The sequence below is a fragment of the Diabrotica undecimpunctata genome, chromosome 2 (assembly GCF_040954645.1).
Source record: "Diabrotica undecimpunctata isolate CICGRU chromosome 2, icDiaUnde3, whole genome shotgun sequence".
NCBI classification, from domain to species: domain Eukaryota; kingdom Metazoa; phylum Arthropoda; class Insecta; order Coleoptera; family Chrysomelidae; genus Diabrotica; species Diabrotica undecimpunctata.
The window spans coordinates 1038711-1050891 of NC_092804.1; the positions used below are offsets into that span (position 1 = coordinate 1038711).

A 12181-nucleotide genomic window follows, 5' to 3' on the forward strand; every position below is an offset into this window, starting at 1 on the left:
TTTAAAACCTCTTAAAACTAAAATATTTAAAAATTTTATTACCGACTAGCTTTGAGTCTAGAGAAAATAAATAAAAATACTTTTATAACGGTGATTATAGGTACAAGGTATTAAATTTTTGAATATTTTTTTAAGAGAAATTTGTCTAAACAAAAAATAAACAATTTTTGTAATAGAAAAAAATCAGGGTTGCAATAAGACTAGCTTATTTTACTATATATATGTATATATATAAATATATATATATATATATATATATATATAATTTATAATATTTAATTGTACTACAATTACTACAATGGTTGAAATAGCTTACCTTAACTCAATCTTACTCAGGCTCTGTTTTCGTGGTTCAATATGATTCAGACAATCCATTGTCGATGGATTAATTGATTGATTGATTAAAATACTAATTTAAGACATTGGTTTGTAATGATTTTTGTGATGATTCGTGTATCGTACATTGTACATGGTAATAAAGGAATTACATTTTTTAAATCTTAGCAAGAAATGTTATGAAAGGGTCAAAATTTTAATTTTAGCCAGACACCTCTTCACCATATAAGATCTTTCGTGGATTTAGGATCATGTTTTCTGATTCTTTAACCATAATTATTATTCCTATGCATAGAATATTGAGATGGTTGTGGTGTAAACACCGCTTCTGTTGGTATTACCGTCCCCCTGCACTGTTCCCCTAGACTAATTTCTGTTACAAAAGTCTGTCTATTCTTGAAAAGAAAAATTTTTAAAAGGTTGAAGCGCTGAACTATTTTATTGTTATCTGCGTGTTGATGTCTATCTTAAGAATGAGTATAAAATTTTTGTACCACTCAGTATACCATTAGTACTATGTAGACCAAATTTAGCAAACGATTTCACAACTAAATTTTCGGTGTCTATATTGACCAATACAATATTCGATTAAAAGGTAACCGGTTACCATAATTTACAACTTTTGTTGTTGGTGTTGGCAAATGATAAGGACATTAAATTAATATTAATAAGACTTCCATAAATATTTTAGCGTGTTTGCTTAACTAATTTAAAAAGAGATTAACAGTGCGGTGTCGAGAAAAAACAAGGGAGCCAATAAATTATCAGAATACTCCAATAAATTAACACCATTTTCGAATGTTTCGAGGAATTTTGTTATTTTTTAATTAGACAATTGCTGTGAAATATTGGCCGGTTTTTAGACTATTGTATTTGTTTTAACTTTGAATTCTGTTTTTGTGGCTTCGAATGCCGTAAGTCTAATATTTGAAATTTGCATTCTAGTAATAGTAATAGGAACGATACAAAATGTAAGTGTCCTTCTTTAATTAACGGATCACTTCGCAATTAAGATATATAAAGAATACATATATATATATATATATATATATATATATATATATATATATATATATATATACACACAACGCAAAAGTCTGAGGATATTTTAGTAATTTGACAATACCAATGACAGAAATTTCATGACCATATAAATTTGCTTGTATTATAATTGTTGTTACAAACACTCACTTCTTATCAAAAAAAAATTGTAAAACTGATAGCAATGTGTTTTAGAATGTTTTTTATAAGGGACAAAAAAAATCGACATTTTTTGTTTTGTTTTTTTTTTAAATTTTAGTCACAATATACCATTCTTGCTTAATAGGTGAGTTAAACATATTGTCTTTTTACCATGCAACGACAACATTTAACGTTGGACGAGATGAGTAGAGCCGTGGGCCTTCTTCAAGCTGGTATGCGACAAACTTAAGTTGCTGACCAGCTGGGTGTCTCCCAAAGCGCCGTAAGTCGTTTGTGGCATCGGTTTAGAGACACTGGGAGTCCAGCCGATCCAGGACGTGGTCGCTCTACAACCGTCGCTCAAGACCGATATTTAATTTTAAATGCCAGAATGCAGCCAACAATCACAGCACCCGAGCTGGTTAATGAATTACAGCTTGCAGATAATGTAATAATTAGCAGCAGTACTGTGAGGAATCGTCTCCATGAAGTCAATCCTCGTAGTTGGCGACCACTGAGATGTCCACCTCTATCTAGAGGCAATCGCGCTGCAAGATTAACCTGGTGTCAAGAGTTTCTAGAATTGGTCTGACAATGACTGGGCCACAGTTTTTTTAGTGACGAGTCTAAATATGGATTTCATCCAGATTCTCGTCGGACAAGAGTTTGGAGACGACCCGGAAATGGAGAACGATTACGACATCTTCAAGAAGTGTATGCATACAGAGGTGGTACATTAATGGTATGGGGTGGAATCATGATTGACGGAAGAACTGACCTCATTTTCCCACGTGGCTTTCTCACAAGTCAGCAATATTTGGACACTATTCTTGAACCTGTTGTGCGCCCGTTTGCTGCTGCTGTTGGAGAAAATTTTTACTTTATGAATGATAACGCTCGACCACATGTTGCGCATATTGTAACAAACTGGTTGGATAACGAGGGTATTGATGTATTACCGTGGCCAGCACAATCACCGGACTTGAATCCCATTGAGCATGTACGAGACATGCTCCAACGAAAAATTACTGCACATATGTGCAATATCTACAATGAGTTTCAAGTAAAAGAGATTCTGAGAGACCAATGGACGCAACTACCTCAAGTAGACATTAACAATGTGATTCGGAGCATGAACAGTAGATGTAGAGCTATGATAAACCAATGTGTTGGCCATACTTTATTTTAAGTTTATATTTCGTATTTTTGACATTTTATGGTGGTATGTGAAACATGAGTGATTTCCAATATATTTTTTTTTGCTCCAATTTTCTGTTTTTCTTGCAATTTATGGTTTTTGACATATTAAACAACAATTTAAAATACAAATTTTGTATTACTTTTTTAAGTTGATTACAGATAAACAAAATAGGTCTATTTATAAGGATATCCCTAGACTTTTGCGTTGTATATATATATATAAAAATGTGCACTCGTAAGTGAATGGGATGTTTTCGGTCAATTTGGAGATAAAAAAGACAAGAGTTGTGCTACTTTATCTATTTATTGAAGACGTTTCGCCTATTGTTCAATAAGCATCATCAGTTCATCTAAAAGAGTGTTATTAGCGATACATCTAATATGAAAAAACAATTAAATAATAAAATAAAATAATAAAAAACAATATATATATATATATATATATATATATATATATATATATATATATACGAAAACTTAATCAAAAATTAAAAATTAGGCAAACAAATATAAATTAAAAAAACAAAAATTAAGACCGTCTGTACAAGCCAAAGTAGTTTTTTTATTGGCCAAAGAAAAAACAAGCAAGGAGAACAACAACAGAAACAAATAATGAAATCCTAGCATAAAAAAACTATAAAAGTATATACCCAGAAACTATGAATACGTCTCTGGAATGATCTAATTAGACCTCATTAGCATTTCCAAAATATTTTGTGTGTTTAAAATCAACACTAAACCTCGTTTAGATGATTGCGAAGTAAGCACACATTAACATCAACAGAATGGATTCAATATTTTAATTTTAGCTAACGATTTTCGTTAATACTATCGGTATATTTTAAAAAGTATTTATTTTTTTTTTGAGGTTAGAAAAGTTTATTTCTTTACTGTTTTTTATTACTTACAAGATGAGTAATAAAAAAGTTATTATTTGTTATATTTTCCACCTCCATAAATTTTTTCCTTTTTTCCTCCATAAGTAAGGCATATTTTTTTTTGAAATCATCATGGAACAGTTTTAACTAGTTTTTATTACTTTTTTGTTATTATTTTACATATTTTATCGTGATCTAAAGACAAATTTAGTGAATGTAGTCTACAACTGGTTGTTGTACCAGAACACATGCATGCTATGTTATATTATAAGTCGTCTTTTTAGTATTACTTATACCTTTTTTCTTAAGACTATTATGTTTGCTTTTATACTGTTTCTGTATTAAATCCCAAAAACAATAAATGTAGTCATTTTAACCAAAAATCTTTCAGTGCTTCATGATTTGAAAGGCCATTCCTTTTGCTATGCTTTATTGTCAACTTTTCAGGGATCTGTTATTTCGTTTTTCTTTTGAATTCTTCTTTTCTTTTAAATTAAATCTAAAGAACATTGATTCTCCGCAAAAAAAGCAGGTCCTGATTTTTTATTGGATCGTCTCATTAAGTATTCCTACTAATTATTAATTCTCCTATTAATTCTACTTTCGTAACGATAGAGGAAATCGTCTAATACAATTCTGCCAAGAACAAAGTCTAGTAATTACAAACAAGTTTTTTAAATTACCTATGAGACGGTTATACACATGGCGCTCACCAGCAGATAAACCAGAACCAGTGGTAAGAAACCAAATTAATTATTAATGAATAAAGAGAGATATCGTAACACCATCAAATCAGTTAAAACATATCCAGGAGCAGATGTCACATCAGACAATAACCCACTAATCGCTAATGTCGCGCTTAAGCTTAAACGTAGTAGAAAATCCCAAAGAACTACAAAATTAGATGTTAGAAAACTGAAAGAAGCTGATATAAAAAACAAACTCCAACAGAAAATATACGAAAACTTTGATAAATTAGATACTAACACCTACGAGATAAACCAACAATGGATAACATTAAAAAACTGCCTTCTCGTTCCATTCAAATAGATATTAAAAGAACCCATAAGAAAGAAAGACAACTGGATGACCGCCGAAATACTTAAAGAACATAAACCAAGAACAAAGACAGTCTCAATTACAAAATGAAATCAGAAAAATGATAACAGAGGCAAAACAAATTTACTATGAGGAAAAATGTAAATAGATAGAAGAACAAATAAGACCTATTCAACCTACATAAAAAGGTTAAAAAAATGACAGGGCTGCAAAAAAACCACAATTAAACCTTTTTATATTCTTCTTAGGGTGCCTGTCCGTTCCGAACGTTGGCGATCATTCTGACTATGATGACTTTGTTGATTGCTATACGGAATAGCTGTGTTGAGGTCTTTCTATACCATGCTCTCAGGTTAGCAAGCCAGGATATTCTTCTTTGTCTTGGGGTCCTTTTTCCTTCAATTTTACCTTGCAAAATGTATTGAAGTAGCTCGTATATTCCTTGATTTCTCATTATATGTCCCAAGTACTGCATCTTACGACCCTTCACGATGTTGACCAAATCCACGGTTGTGTTCATCCTCCGCAGTACTTCTTCATTGGTGACTTTGTCTGTTCATGGTATCTTCAGGATCCTTTTGTATAACCATAGCTCAAAAGCCTAAAGTTTTAATCGAGTTTTCGCCTTCAATGTCCACTAAACCCGTCCACTTTAAATAAAAATGGAAATAATATAATAACGACGGACGAAAAGCTAAAACGATGGAAATAATATATGGAAGAGCTCTTCGACGACGAAAGCGGGAACTTACAAGACATATCTTTCAGGGACAGAGAAACAAGTATATAACTTACAAATGAAGAAATATTGTATGCACTAAAGATCACGAGAAAGGGAAAAAGCTCGAGGCCAGATCAACTACCTATTGAATTGTCCTAAAATAATAGAAAATGAGTACATGGATGTCCTCTTAAAGCTCTTTAATGAAATTTATCAGTCGGGTGACATACCCAATAAATGGTTAACCTCAAGATTTATTTGTCTCCCAAAAAAGAAAAATGCTAGAGAATGTACCGACCACCGCACCATAAGCCTGATGACTCACACATTCAAATATTTTTCAATTCATTCAAAGATCATCCATAAACGCATATCCATATCAAGTATTCGCAAATACTTGATATGGATATTGAAGAAACCCAATTTGGATTCCATAGAGGCGTAGGTACTCGTGAAGCTCTCTTTGCATTCAACGTACTAATCCAGAGATGCTTGGATGTGAACCAAGATATGTACGTCTGTTTCATAGATTACAACAAGGCTTTGGATAACTTCCGCCACAAAGAGCTAATGGACGTCCTCAAAGCAAAACATGTACAATACAATAACCTTCGAATTACAACAAATCTATATTATAAACAGCAGGCCCACATACGCATTAATGAACACACATCAGAAGAGTTCGAAATTTAAAGAGGAGTGCGACAGGAGTGTGTATTGTCACCACTACTATTCAATGCATACTCTAAAGAAATTATGAAAAGAGCTCTTGAGAGAGAAACAACAGGAATAAAGGTCAATGGAACACCAATTAACAACATTAGATATGCGGACGATACCATCATAATAGCAGACAACCTCTAAAAGCTTATGAACAAGACAGTTGAGTATGGAGAAGAATATGGATTGTAAATAAACATAAAAAAAAACTAAATTTTTGAGAATATAAAAAACCCAACATAATGATTAAAGCCTGACAAATAACGGTAAAACTTTAGAACAAGTCAAATCTACAATTATCTTGGCACACTAATTACTCACACAAACGATTGCTCCAAAGAATTGAACTTGAATCTGATTTACGGGATAGAAACATGGACACTTAACGCGTCGACTACTAAAAAGTTGGAAGCATTTAAACTGTGGGTGTATAGAAGAATCCTGAGGATATCATGGACCGAGCATGTAACAAACAACGAAGTCATGAGAGGAGTCAACAAAAAAATGAAAATATTGGAAATCATTAAGACACGAAAGCTGCAATACCTGGGGCATGTTATGAGTAATGAAAGATACAACATGCTTTAATTAATTATACAAGGGAAAATCCAGGACAAGAGAGGTGTAGGAAGGAGAAGAATCTGATGGTTGCGTAACTTGAGGGAATGGTACGGATGCACATCAATCGAACTATTCAGAGCAGCAGCATCTAAGATCAGAATAGCCATGATGATTGCCAATCTCCGTCGCGGAGATTGCACGTAAAGAAGAAGATATGGTTTTTAGAATAAGTTACCTGGATATCGGTTGCTGCATATCTGGATAAGTTTAAAACACAATCCATAATGCCTTTATCTCTACGAAACCCAAGGTGACCGTCTGAGTAGAGGTTGTTATTTTCCATCATCCACTGTATACAAGACATTCAAAGAATGACAGTTATCTCCTTTAATTAAAATATTATTTAAATCATCACGGAGAAAATGTGCTGATGCAGGAAAGTCATATATCATACAATAATGGATATCATCATTTCTAGGGGAGAATCTCGTAGAACACTTAATATTACCAATTATTTTATTGATACTAACGGGAGACGACAAAAAATGTGAGTTAATTTCATATTCAGTAGGATGTATTGACGATGGAACATAGCAAACATGAAACAAATATTCCATATTTCAGTTAAATAAGTTTGTCTATTTAGAAAGTTTTAGCTGGGTTTAGCTTATATTTTTCTTTTGCTGCTGATACTTTTGATTCCTTTTCTCAATCTAACGATTTTAAATATCTTACTTCTTTGCTGCTGTAATACATTTTTTCCATTTTTTTTAACTTTGTTTAACCTCCACTATGTCTTTTTTTGGAAACTCTTTGACTAAAGCTTTTTTCAAGTGCTTGACAATTACAATATATCTCCAATAATACTAGCTATCTTTTTTCACATGTTATTTTATGTTTTTTTAAGCATCATTCATCTACTTAATATTATATGAATACTTAGTTAACAAATCATTTGTTGGTTTGAATACTGCTCAATCTGACAACTGTTTGAAATGTCCTATGCTATCAATAAAATTAGGAGTTAAAAAAAAGCAAATTCAATGAGAATTTTTTAGGAATCGAGCATTTTTTTCAAATATTACGAGAACTGCCAAATCATCATCTTGTTATTATAATAAGGTATAATCAACAAGCGCTTCTTTTTGGGTATTGAAAACATCAAATTATTGGGTTAAACGCGATTCATCCGCGGCGTGGCACCAACTGACTTCCTTTTTTCCCGTTATTAAAAATAAATTGCGGGAAATCTTTTTTCATCGTTCGGAGAAGCGGTTGTTTTGTTGAAAATAAAAATTATAAAGAAAAATTGCATAAAGCAGAGAGAAAAATATAAAGATCTATATATAATAAAAATGAATAAAAAATATTTAAAAAATATAATTAGTCTAGTCGTCAGAGATTTGTCCTTTAAAAATGATACAAACAAGCTGAATTTTGACGAGAATGACAATTTTGGGACACCAAAAAAGATGCAAAAAAGTTTACCACCTTAAGGCTCTACCCTAAAACCTCTCGTACTGCAAGAAAACGGAAAAAATTAATTTTCTATGAATATGTAGAATATGTTTCCACTCTACGATGGGGAGTTTTGTTGGGAAGCCTTGGAATAACCCTTAAACGGGCAAGGTGGGTCCAACGGGCAAGAGAAGCCAATTCTTTTATCATAAACTGATAAAAAAATTTATATTGAATTTATGCATCACTGAATTTGTTAAGAAGTATGTGTCCTTCAACATAGTCATGAGCTATTCAAAATATTTATTATTATTGTTGAATTATTGCGTCAAAAGTGTTTTGTCGTGTAAAAGGGCAACACAGGCTCGTCGGACCCTATTTGTATTTATACCTAAAGTCTAAATCTTTGTTACAGAAGTTAATCTGGCAATAAAGTAGTGTTTTTGTGGATTATCTAAACGACTGTTATGATTTCGGAAATCAAATAATAAAGTCTAAACGTGTAACAAACAATATAAACATCTCTTTGATGTGAACATTAAAGAGATGCTTACAATAGGTATTATACCCATTGCTGGAATGCAATAATATTATTAGGTAGGTACCTATACATATTTTGAAATAAATATTGCATCTGCTCAGTCGTTTCGTCAAAAAACATAACGGTAGATGAGCAACTTGTTCCGTATCAAGGTAGGTGTCCTTTCAAGCAGTATATGTCTTCAAAGTCAGATAAGTATGGCATAAAAATATGGTGAGCCTGTGACAATTAAAAAAGTTTGTAAGTATTGCAATAAAGAAACATACATGACTAATCTATATCTTTTTATTTTTATTGTTTTTTTTTTAACCTAAAACTTAATAATAATTTAATTTGTCATATCAATTTGCTATTCTAGTTGGGAATGAGATAATCTTGTGGCCTAGTCCCAACTAAAATAGTAAATTGATATGACAAAGTATTTAGTTGTAAAAGTAAAATAATAATATTCTTCTGACTTATGCGTTTTATTTATTTTGTAAAGATTGTTTTTGTTGGTATTTTATACATGAGCTGCTAATTACCGTTATCTTTTCTCAGAAGGGTTTTCACACAATAATGAAAGGCAACAACACCGTAAGCTTATTCCAGGGTATGCGTAAACATCAATCCCTCTTTTTAAATTAAATAGCCTGGTAGATTTAAAAAAGTTTTTATTTATTTATTAATTAAGTCTTTATTTGGCTCCAAATGTTTATTACTTGTAAATAAATATTTTTTCTCGCATGTCATTATTTTGTGCAAATCCTTCAGGTAGATCGCACCCCCGGGGAAGACCGCATACTGTAGTAACACTTTTTTTGTAATCTATACAATTTAACTTTAATAAAAAATCAAAAAAGGATATTAGAAATATATGGATAAATATGAATAGTACATTCAAGAACAGTGGTGAGCCCAACGGACCCGGGTTGCCCGTTTACCTAAATAAAATGTGTTGTCCGGATAAGGGTTAAAATAAGTAAACCTTTTGCAACTTTTTTGGAGTCCCGAAATTGACATTCTCAGTAAAATTCAGCTTGTTCTTATGATTCTTAAAAATTTAGTTGCATTTTCGTCTTTAACGACTGTAGTAGATATTTTTGATAATAAATAATGAGTTTTAGTTGTTTTTCTTGACGTATATGTTAACCACTCGCATAAGTTAAATTTTTTAAGCATTTTTAATACTAAACATTTCCACGGGTATCTTTATAGTCTGTAAAAGTTAAATTTTGACAAAACTAGCTCATATTAACACACCAGCACAATATTACCATATTTTTACCATTAATATAATACCAGTGTTAACACTTATCATTAATCAACTAGCAATATTTATCATTATTGAGTAATTTATTCGAAAGAAAAAAAAATTAAAAATTATACTTTTTACTAAAATATTTCTTATTCCGTATAATTAATTATCGACACTATTTATCTTATTGATAAAATATGTATAGTGAAGTCTAAATAGTTAATCGTCTAGATGAAAACAAACTTTCACATTTCTATAAAAAAAATTGCGTCTTGAACCGATATTTTTAACCAGTATTTCATATATTCCCGAATGAAGCAAATGCGTGCTTACGCGCCACTATGACGTATTTCAACTGTTATCAATCTTATGTTCCAGATTTAGCCAGAAGGACATAAGACAGTCTCCAGGTAACACAGGATAGCAAGGACTCTATCGAAAATGAACGTGACTACTGAAACTCTTGATTCGTGTGGATTTAATACAACAAATGTTAGTGAAATTTGTGACAATCGAACTAATCAGACTATAGTGTTTCCTTTAGAAACGCGACCAGAGACATATTTTGTACCCGTGATATTTTTTGTGATATTCGTTGTGGGAGTGTTGGGGAATGGGACGCTTGTGATGATATTTGTGAGACATAAACATATGAGAAATGTACCTAATACGTAAGTATTTTTTATAACATTTTAAATTACTACTACTAAGTCTCCATGTCTTCATCTTTTTCTAATTTTTATTTCCTTAAAAGAATCTTTTTCTCTGACGTGTTCTTACCAGGCTAGTCTTTTTTTCTCTATTATCATTATCATCATCATTCTGAGCGTTTTCTACTGATTACGGTGGAGCCCCCTTTACATACTCGTTCTTGATTTCAACCCACGATTGTCTAATATTCGCTTTTTTGTGCCATGTTGTACAGACTCGGTTTCTTATGCCATAGTCCCATTTTAAATTTGGACGCCTCGTTGTGGTAATTCTAGTGGACCATCTATTTTCAGTTTTTCTCGTTAAACGTCCCTACCAATGCCATTTTAAAGATTTAATTGTGTGGATTAGTGTCCTAAGAAATAAATTGTATGAAGCCATGGATGAATTCCACATCCCCGATAAACTAATAACATTGGTTAAGGCTACAATGCGTAAAATCGTTTGCAAAGTCCAAATACAGGGCGAACAATCACAGGCATTTGAAACGCATGTTGGGCTGCGACAGGGAGATGCGCTGGCGTGTCTCCTTTTCAACATAGCTTTGGAAAAGGCGGTCAGGGATGCACAAATAGACAGCAGAGGAAACATTTTTAATAAATCATCCCAAATTTTGGCATATGCAGATGATGTTGATCTAGTTGCCCGCACAACACGCAAGCTAGAAGAAATGTATACCACCTTGTCACACGCCTCAAAAAATATGGGCCTGCAAGTAAATGAAAATAAAACTAAGTTAATGGCATCAACACCCAACAATAGAGCCAGAAACATCGGACACCAAGTCACGGTTGATAATTCTACCTTTGAAGTGGTGGACAAATTCACATACTTAGGCTCCCTGATCACCAAGGAGAACGTCATGACGGAAGAAATCAAGCGAAGAATAATCCTAGCAACAAATGCCATTTTGGACTCAGTATACATATGAGAAGCAGAAACTTAAGCCAAAAAACAAAAATAACCATATACAAAACCCTTATACAACCAGTGTTGACATATGGGTCGGAGGCATGGACCATTTCCAAGGCAGATGAAAATCTCCTGCTTATATTTGAACGAAGGATCCTGAGAAGAATATTTGGTGGCATCTGTGAAAATGGTGTTTGGAGAAAGAGGTACAACTACGAGATATATCACAGATATAAACATATATTTGGTGGTAAAGACGTAGTATCCTTTATAAAAATAGGAAGACTAAGATGGGCAGGACATCTGGCAAGATCACAGCAGAACAACCCTCCTAGAAGAATCCTTATGTCACAACCTGTGGGAAGTAGAAAAAGGGGTAGACCAAAACTCAGATGGAGAGATGGTGTAGATGAGGATGGTAGACAAATAGGCGCAGCAAACTGGCAACAGTTGGCAATGGATAGAACTGACTGGCGTAATAGACTTGGGAAGGTCGAGGCTCTTTTATAGGGCTGTAGCACCAATGATGATTTTGTGGATTATATTAGTGACTTTGTTTTTTGGTCTGATTCATTTTATTCTTTTTCGATTTATCTTTGTTATACTAGCATGCATCGCTCCATTGATCTTTGGGCGATTTTGAGTTTTGTAATTATCTCCTTCTT

The 12181-nt window shown here is 32.6% G+C and overlaps 1 protein-coding gene across 1 annotated transcript in view; it reads left to right on the forward strand.

Moving 5' to 3' along the window:
- The window catches only part of LOC140434032 (neuropeptide CCHamide-1 receptor-like), a 54668-nt gene that overhangs the window by 18928 nt on the left and 23559 nt on the right, over positions 1 to 12181 (forward strand). The window contains exon 2 of the mRNA XM_072522013.1: positions 10272 to 10564. Coding sequence (XP_072378114.1) covers positions 10335 to 10564 — 230 coding nt within the window. The 5' untranslated portion in view covers positions 10272 to 10334. The remainder of the gene's footprint in view (positions 1 to 10271; positions 10565 to 12181) is intronic.